Below are 9,755 nucleotides of genomic sequence, written 5' to 3'. Positions count from 1 at the left end.
CACTCATCAGAAGGAAAGTTGGGCAATCTACTTCTGTAATGAGACCACCTCAGAAACCCAAGGAGTGTTCACTATGATTTGGATCCGACTTGAAGGTAGTGAGACTCTAGATTAGGCTAGATCGACTTTGTTCATATCCAAGAATATTCTTTTATTCCTTTCTCATTTCTCAAGGATGCTTAGAAAGGATGATCTCACATTTCCTCCCAGTTCTATATTCTGAAATCTACCAGATTAAAGGCTCAACATTTCCTCAAACTAATTATTTTTTTTCCTATCAATTACAGCATTATATAACTGATCTTTTTCCTGATTACTGTAGGTAATAAGGAGGAACCCTGGTGACACAGTGGTTTAGCACTGGGCTCTTACCCAAAAGGTTGGCAGTTCAAATCCACCAGCTGCTCTGGGGAAGGAAGATGGGGCATTCTGCTTCCTAAAGATTACAGACTTGAAAACTCTATGGGGCAGTTATACTCTGTCCTATAGGTTGGGCATTCCTACTTCCGTAGTGATACTGCCTCGGAAACCCAAGGAGGGGTCGCTATGAGTCGGGGCTGACTCGATGGCAAATAACAACAACAAAAAAATAGGATCGTTATCAGTTGGAATTTGACTCCATAGCAATGAGTTTTTGGTTTTGGTAAACAATAACTTTCATGATACAACTGACACGAAAAGGTGAATAAGAGTTGTAAATAAATGCTCCGGACTCCTGTTGAGCTATGTTATTATGTAGCATTGTTTTGCTTATCTATCAATCTGTCTCCAATGCACAAATCCAACTAGTGGGTAAAAAAATGACAAGAATGGGACCAGCTACAAACACAGTGCATTTTTGGCATCCATAAAATAACCGGGGACATTTGCATCTACAGAGATCGTCACCCACACCTGCTCTGAGGAAGCGCCCTTTAAGGTGTGTGCGTGAGTGTGCTCTTCCCAAACCATCTGGACAGTGATGCGAGAGAAAAAAATTTGCATTGCAAAGACTGATTAAAAAAAAAAAAAAAATGCTGTGCAGGTAGTTAATAGCCAAGAGCGTGTTCTTGCTGGAGGAGTCAAAGGAGGAGAAAGGTAGCAGCATCGGTGCCAGCTGGGGGCTGACCTGATTCCCTAGAATCCTCAGCTCCCTTCCTCTTTCCTCCCGACGTCCTTGCTTCCCCTTCTCCAGATAAGCAGCTCCGGGAAACAAAGAACTCGGCTGTCTTGGCATCAGAGCTTAAGCCCAGCATACAGCGAGCGGCATCGCAACCCCGGGACCAGGCTCCCCGGCTTCACATCCCCTCCCCACCTTCCCCCGCCTCCCGCGCTCGCTCGCTAGCTCTCTCCCTCCCCGCTCGCTTCCTCCCCCACCAACGCTGCGCTGGGAGGAAGGCGGCCGGGGCTCAAGATGGCTTTAGCCGGGCTCTGCGCCCTGCTTGCCTGCTGCTGGGGGCCGGTAGCGGTGCTGGCCACGGCCGCCGGCGACGTGGATCCATCCAAGGAGCTGGAGTGCAAGCTCAAAAGCATCACCGTGTCGGCGCTGCCCTTCCTGCGTGAGAATGACCTGAGCATCATGCATAGCCCCTCGGCCTCGGAGCCCAAGCTCCTCTTCTCGGTGCGCAACGACTTCCCGGGGGAAATGGTCGTGGTGGACGACCTGGAGAATACGGAGCTGCCCTACTTCGTGCTGGGTGAGTCCCGGGGGAGGTCGAGGCAACCGCAGGCGCCGGACCGGCGCCCCCACCCCCACTCTGGCTCCCTCTACACACCCACACACCAGCGGCCTCCCCTCCCCCACTTTTACCTCCTTGGATCCGCCCCACTCCCAGCCAGCTCCACACCCACTTGCAGGGTAGCGCCTCTTTGCGCCTGACTTTTTCCCAAATCCGACCTGGATACTGGGCCTCCATCGTCTCACCCGCCCTGCCCTAAAGAAACAGGTTGCACTGAGTCTCTGAATCCTTTCCCAAGCTTGACCTCCCAGCTTTGATTCCGGAACACATCCACAGAGCACATCTTGTCATCTACCAGCTCAACTCCCATAAGCCTTTCTCCCCTCTTTCTGGCCGCGTGCTCAGCTGTTTGCTTCACACCCTCAGGACACACAGACCCACCCACAGCATTTCCTGGGGCAGTTTCTACTGGCAAGCCGTCATCACCTTTGCTGGGCAAATGCAGGCCAGATTGCACTGGATGGATCCCTGATTTTCACTCAATGAAAGCCTTTTATCTGTCCCCAGGTGACTGCTGCCCCTTGCTGGCCTGCATTTAGTGCACTCAAGTTTCCATTACCCTGGTTTCCAACCTGGAAAGTCCTGCTTCCAGGCTGAAATGTAACCAAATGTAAGCCTTCTCATTCAACTACCTCCACATCTCTCTATCACATCCCAGTTCCTTGGATGAAGAAATCATCCATCTGTAGTCTGGTAACATTCTTATTCTCTTTGTTCCCTTCACAACATAGGATGTTGTTGTTATGTGCCCTCGAGTCGGACCCTACTTACAGCGACCCATCCTTGCGTTTCTGAGGCACCAAGGCAGTATCACTACAGAAGTAGATTGCCCCATCTTCCTTCCCAGGAGTGGCTGGTGGGTTTGAACCACCAGGCTTCTGGTTAGCAGTCAAGTGCCTTAGGCAGTATGCTACCAGAGTTCCTGCATACAGAATGACTTCTGGGCAAGAGGCACTTGTTTTGTGTGTTTTGTTTTTATTTTTAAAATCTCGCTTTCTTTCTTGGTGCCCCCATTTTCATTTTCATAGGCCACAAAACTCCTTCAGGTACTGGAACCCCCATATTACTTCAAATCCATCTCTCTTTTTCACTACCAGCCAAGTTGCAAAGATAGTATTTTCCTATTCTGGCACCTTGCAAAACACCACAAGTTCATGTGACTTAATTAACCAGAATTTCCCTCACTTCTTCATGTCCGTGTGCATCTCTTACCCAGCTGTGCACAACCACCATGCAATCCATTTCTTTAATGATGCTGTGTATTATTCTTATTTTGACCAGGAGATAATTTAAAGATAACCACACATAAATCTGTGCATCCAGGATAAAAAATTAAAATGTCCAGGAGGTTCTTTCACTGACTTAATGTCCTACCAATTAGAGTTCACTTTTTCAGGAACATGGCTTCCTGATGGCCATATCTAGGTTAGAGTCAGAAGTAAAATGCTAACACATTCCTCTTGTTCTTTCTACACAAAAGATTACTACACAATGAAACCATTAGAAAGTGGGCAAGTAAACCCGCATTCCCCAAACCATATGGAAAAGCAATTTCAAAAATTGCCTGGTCTTTTGAAAAGTTAGTTTCCAGTTCCTAGTAGCATGCTCAGTGCAACCTATTAAGTCCAGCCTGTACCTTTTGATGAGATTATTAATAAAACACCAATAACAAAATCAAAACTGGAGACTGACTGGGAGAGAGAACACTGTGGATATGCTATTCATTAAGATAGCTATTGCTGGGGTGTTCAGTAGATGCCAATTTTGTAATGTGTAAGTACAATGTATTCATCAGAGTATGTAGGAATGGGTAGAGGAAATGATGTATTTCTAAACAGCCTATTTTGGGCTTTACATGCATTGGTAGCTGTGTGGGAAGAGGGTTGTGTCTGTTGTATAAAAAAAGGAAGGTAGGGCTTACAGGTATTCAAAATTCCACTTGCTTTTTTGTGGAATCCCGAAGCCAAGGCCTAAAGCCATGATGTACTGACTAGGATCCCATATGCACAGCAAAAGCTTTGATGTTAAAGAAAGGTTTTTCTGCACCTCTGTGCAAAGCTGTCTGCTGCAGCACCCTGTTGGGGTTGCTATGGTAACGTGCTGCAACTTGGCATTTACACAAGAGCAGACATACTCTCACTTCAGGCAAAATACACTTGTTGATAAATGCATTGATGGTCTGCCCCCCACCCCTTCCAGGCAACATGAAACAGGACATATTTAGAATTTATCTCTAATGAATCTTAACTTGGGTGGTGGAGCAGAGCTGAGCAGAAAGGGAGAGGAGTCCAAGTTCATGAAATATAGACTCAATTGTAGTTGTTTTTGAAGTTAACTTTTATGGCTCTGGATCCCATAGCTCATGGCCAATAGTAAGGGTTGTGCCTTACTTTGGTTTAGAGATTTCCTTACTCTGGAACCATGCTGTGGTGCCTAAGACATTTGACTGCTAACCAGGAAGTTGGCAGTTCAAACCCATCAGCCACTCCCCTGCAGGAAGATGGGGCAATCTGCATCTGTGAAGATTTACCACCTCAGAAACCCAAAGGGTTTCACTGGATGGCCATGAGTTTGGTTATTTATTTATGGTTTTCTCTTGAAGCTAGTTTGCATATTCCATCCCCTGGAGGAATTGGAATCAGCCAGTCCTGGGTATTTTTTAAGTATTCACATGCTGAGCACTCTTAAGCATTATTACCAATACCAGTTACTATCTGGTCGATTCTGACTTGTGGTGACTCCATGTGTGTCAGAGTAGATTTGTGCTCCACAGGGTTTCCAATGGCTGATATTTTGGAAGTAGATTTCCAGGCCTTACTTCAGTGGGGCCTCTGGGTGTATTTGAACCTTTTGGTTAGCAGTGGAGTACATTAACTGTTTGCACCACCAAGGAGATGTTAAAAATAAATAAATAATTACATACGTACATAAAAGGTTCCCAGTCTCAGGTACCCTCTAGTTAGTGGAAGCACAGATTGTGCTAGCTGTAAGAGCTGTACATAACTGTATCTGATTGTGTGGTGTGGATGTTGAGTGGTACAGGAATGCTGAGGAAGAGATGTGCTTACAATGATGAGTGGAGATGCAATGGAAGAGACATGACCAGGGACCTTGACCAAAGTCAGATTGTGTCACCCTCTCGGGAGGGAAAAAAAGTTTTGATTCCCTGTTGGCTCCAGGATTAAGTGCCTTTATTTCAGTGAGGCAAACATAAATCTGACTGCAGCCAACTTCTCTCAGCTCTTACCATGCAAGCAATTACACTGTACTCACCATTCCCCAAATCTGCCATGGCCTTCAGGACTCTTTCTGGACTTCTCACAGGTGATTCCCTGTGCTTGGAATGTTGTTCCTCTGTTCTCCACTTAGCAGTCCTCCCTTTTTGCATCTAAACCCTGCACACATGTTACCTCTACCCACTCAAGGTAGTTTAAGTCTATCTTACTCTTGTGTATCTTGGGTGGATTAAAAAATAAAACCAAATATAAAGGAAGGAAATTAAAGGTAGAGTAGGTTTGTTTTGGCTAAGAAGAGTGAAGACATTGAAGGTCATGGAAAAAAGACAAAGAAAGATTCCAGTGATTGGAATGAATATGAGAATGGCATGGTAATGGTGCAGTCCAGAGATCAGCTTGACTAGAGTAGAGACTTGGGGTGCTTAGTAGGAGGCATGCCCGGCTCTGGGGAATGGGTGTGGCACTCCACATAAAAGCCTAGGAGAGGAGAAATTGTTTGACATAGAAAGCAAAAAGAGTAGCTCCTAGAGGCTATCTCTACCCTTAGGTTGATAATTCTCCTTGTAGCATAATTCTCCAGGAAAGAGGAGGTCTTCTGTTCTCTGAAGCAGGGTTTGCAAACTGGTGGGGCAAGGGCCAGGTGGGACTTCTAATTGTGTCTTGTTTGGCTATACAACATTTAAAAATGTTTCAATTTGATATTTTTAGTCAAGGCACACTGGATTGCCACACTGACCACCAATATCCATTGTACTGTGTTCCCTCTTTATGGTATTTATCTGTCCACTCTGATCCAGGTAATCTAAACCTCTGCTTTCAGAAGTGTTGTAAAACTCTAAAATAGAAAAAAACAAAAGTAATTTCCAAATTAACATATGTAGATGCATAAGTCTTATAACTGTCTTAGGAGAACATAAAAGGTTTGTCAAACAAGTCAACTAATGTTGGGCTAAGATCTCTCCAAGGAGTGTATCTTCCTAATGTAAATGCTCAGCTCTTAGAGCTTTTGACTGAAGAAGGTTCTTCTAAAGATAAATCAATCAGCTTGCAGAGATGTAGTGAGTTCCTACATGCTATTTAGAGTGCTTTGGAGCAGTCCAGTGTGGTGGTTAAAAAAACAGGCTTTGAAGATCTGGTGTCAGCTTCTGGCTCTCCACTTATTCCTACAGTGGAGAAAAATGAGGATCAGAGAGTTTAAATAATTTACTTAGAGTCACAGAGCTAGCAATTGATGGATCCACCACTTGAGCTCAGGTTTGTACCCTGAGTTCTTTCTTGAGCCTTTCTCTTAACTATTTTATATATCTTAAAATTTTTTGGAATCTTTTTTTTTTTTTTTCTTTTCATGGTTGAATAAGGAGTCCTGGAAATGGTTACAACAGGGAAAGCACACTCACCTAATTTGTATTGTTGTTGTTGCTACAGAGTTAGCTCTGACTCATGGCGACCTTGTGTATAACAGAAGGAAATGTTTTCCTGGTCCTGTGCCAGATACCTCTTGAATATCCTATTTGTCAAATGATTTCTCATACAAACCTTAATGCAGAAGAGGATGACCTTCATTGAGAAATATTTATCGAAGTAACAATATTTGCCTGAGCAGAATTTGGCAATTCTTACTTCATTCATAGTTTCCTGATTTGGAGGGCCACGTGTCCATGTTCCTGCAATATGTTCTGGCTCCCACAGTAATAATGAACACGGAAAGATACACAGACATGAAGATACCATGTCTAGTGCCCTTCTGAGAAGGGACCTTCAAAAATGCAAATTGGAAATCCCAGAGAGAACCTCCACTGTTAAATAGAGCTATCTGGAAGATGGTGTGGCTTTAGCTGCTATGTTCAAGGCCTCTGAGCTTTGTATTAGGTGTTCTTGTGCTTAGAATCCATGGACAAAGCCCCCAGCTGGCACTTCTAAAGTTGTAATTACTGAGTTTTGGGAGTGACTTCAAAATGTAATTTTGGATATAATTCTTTTATTTCATTTTTTTTAAAAATTGTGCTTTGGGTGCAAATTTACAGAGCAGAATTTGTTTTACATTCAACAGTTCATGTACATTTGGTTTCACTTCCTGATTACCGCCCCCAACCCTAACCCACTCTCTTCCCCTCCCTTCCCTGTGACCTCCCCCTCCCTTCCCTGTGACCTCCCCCTCCCTGTGCCCTTCTTAGTTATACACTCCTGTCTTTCCACCTTTCCCTCCATGTAACTGCTTCCCTTCTGGTGCCCCATATCTGATTGTGCCAAGGGGAGTATCTCCATAGAGTAGGTAGATGCATCACCCTGGGTTGGGTGTTCTGCATGTAAGTCTTTCTGCTGTTGGGCTGAGAGCCAGTCCTTGGCAGTGAGTCCTATCTCAGGCCCGAAGTGTATCCCATGCCATAGTCTTAGGGGTCCCACCAGACTCTATCTGACCAGTATTTCTGGTTGTTATTGTGTTTTTGAATTTTGTTCTACATTTTTCCTCCTAGTCTATCCACGATACCCAGTTTTGATCCATTCCTGAGTGGTTGGCATTGGTAGCCGGGCACCATCTAGTTCTTCTGGTCTTGGGGTCCATCATATCCTTGGGCTAATTGTTTCCAAATGCCCTTGATTTTCTTCACTCTTCTTCACTTCAGATGAGAGGAGACCATTAGCTGCCTTGTAGATGGCCACTTGAAAGCTTTTAAGACTCCAGTCGCTACTCACCAAAGTAGGTTGTGGAACAAGATTTTTATGTGTGTGTGTTGTGCCAGTTGAGCCTGGTGTCCCCCAGTACTATGGTCCTGAGTTGGCAGGCCCTGTGGTTCTCTCTCCCAAGGTGTTTGGCTGTCTGTGAGGGATTATTGAGCATAATTTTGTAGTTAAGGGTGAGCTTTGATCTACCTGGAAGCAATTCAGATATTCACATAGCTCTAACTTCTTTTCACTTATCTCTCCATCTGAGAAGAAAATGTAGAACTTTTAGTTTCTTTTCCTTCCATTTGCTCTCGACTACATTGAGATGCCTAGGTTAACAGTAAACAAAATTTTAAGAAGCATGAGCCTTATCCAAACATAAATAGTAGCGATCTTATGTAAGGGCTTCAGAACTTTTCCATAACTCATACTAGAAAAAGATATTAATTTATAGTACTGAGAGAGGTATTATTTACTGTTTCCCTACAGAAATGTAGATTTGTATACCAAAGAAATTTTGAATTCAAGAGTGATGGATTTTACAACACTCAGGTTCTTCTAGAGATATATGGATATGATTTTAATTCAAGTCATTGGAGTTTTAGAAGGAGAAGTAAAATACAAGCTTAATTTCTTTATTCATCCTTAGAGGCAAGCTTGAGGTCTTGTTTTTTAGAACTTATATATGTGTGCGTGTATATATAAAAGTTTGTTTCTTCAGGAATATAGTTAAGCCGAAAAGGCTAGTAGTTTCTCAGATTAAGGCTAGTTTACAAGAACAGAACTAGGTACCTCTTTATCAGACACATGCCAAGTCTTTATTTCTTCCCTTTTACACCAAATTCAAATATATGCACACAGATGGCAAGAAGAGCTCTATTCTGAGTGAATTACTCTCACAGGGCAAGTTAATGCCTTTGATAATTTTTAATGTACTACATCTGGCCTCTATCACCATTTTTTTATTATTACAAATATGAAAAGTCAATATTTTATTTTTTAATTGGTTGCAATTTAAAACTTTGAGAAACAACCAAAGTACATCTGTGGATCTCTAGGTTTTCAAGGAACAAAATTGGAAAAAATTTAGTTGTCACTGCTCGTAGTTTAAATTGATATGACTCCTTTTGTAAAACAATTCGGTATTATACAGTGAAAATGTGTAGGACTTAGGACCTACCAATTCCCTCCTACATATTTGTTACACATGGATTCTTGCATATATGCACATGAGTATTTGTAGCAGCGTTTTTGATAATAGCAAAACCACCAGGCAACCCAGTCTGTTAACAGGAGACTAAAAGTATAGTCTTTTATACTATAAAAGAATCTTTGGGTTGCTCTGGTGGTGTAGTGCCTAAGGCATTTGACTGCTAACCAGAAGGCTGGCGGTTCAAACCCACGAGCCACTCCTCAGAAGGAAGACAGGGCAATCTACTTCCATAGAGATACCTCCTCAGAAATCCAAGGAGGGGTCGCTATGAGTCGAATCAACTCGAAGGCAGTGAGTTTGGTTTGGTTTTAAAAGTATGTAATGTGGTACATTTATCTTAGCCATGAAATAAATGAGTTATAGCAAAATATGCCAAAATGGGTAAATCTTACAAGTGTAGTATAACTGAAAATAAGCAGCTAACAGAAAAATGTGATACAGTTCCAATTATTTAAAATTCAAAATCACAACATATTGTTTAAGGATATATACACATGTGGTAAAAGTTTTGTGAAAAGTGGGAAGATAAAAAACAAACAAATAAAAAGGAAACTAACCTCTAGTAAGAAGGGAAGATAATGGAAAGAGGGAGGGGAATCAAAGGGGCTTCAATGATTCTGGCAATGTTGCAGTTTGTTTTTCTTCCCTTTGTTTTAAACATGATGTATTGTGAATAATTTTAGATTTACAGAAAAATTGCAAAGGTAGTACAGAGAGTTCTCTTAGACCCCACACCCAGTTTCTTCTATTATTAACATTATACAGTAGAATGGTACATTTATTATTGTGTCACAATTAAAGAACCAGTAACTAGGAGCTCTGGTAGCGAAGTGCCTAAGGCATTTGACTGCTAACCAGAAGGCTGGTGGTTCAAACCCACCAGCCACTCCTCGGAAGGAAGGTTGGGCAATCTACTTCTGTAGT

The 9,755-nt window shown here is 42.7% G+C and overlaps 1 protein-coding gene across 1 annotated transcript in view; it reads left to right on the top strand.

Annotated features, from left to right (window-relative positions):
- The first annotated feature begins 1,393 nt into the window (after positions 1-1,393).
- Positions 1,394-9,755, top strand: part of ASTN1 (astrotactin 1) — a 500,284-nt gene continuing 491,922 nt past the window's right edge. The window contains exon 1 of the mRNA XM_007937608.2: positions 1,394-1,676. Within this exon, the coding sequence (XP_007935799.1) occupies positions 1,394-1,676 (283 nt within the window). The remainder of the gene's footprint in view (positions 1,677-9,755) is intronic.

Source organism: Orycteropus afer, unplaced genomic scaffold, assembly GCF_000298275.1.
Source record: "Orycteropus afer afer isolate SDZICR_OR568_19922 unplaced genomic scaffold, OryAfe1.0 scaffold00043, whole genome shotgun sequence".
Lineage (NCBI taxonomy): Eukaryota > Metazoa > Chordata > Mammalia > Tubulidentata > Orycteropodidae > Orycteropus > Orycteropus afer.
Note: the sequence above shows the minus strand (reverse complement) of the source record. Positions and strands in the feature narration are given on the sequence as shown.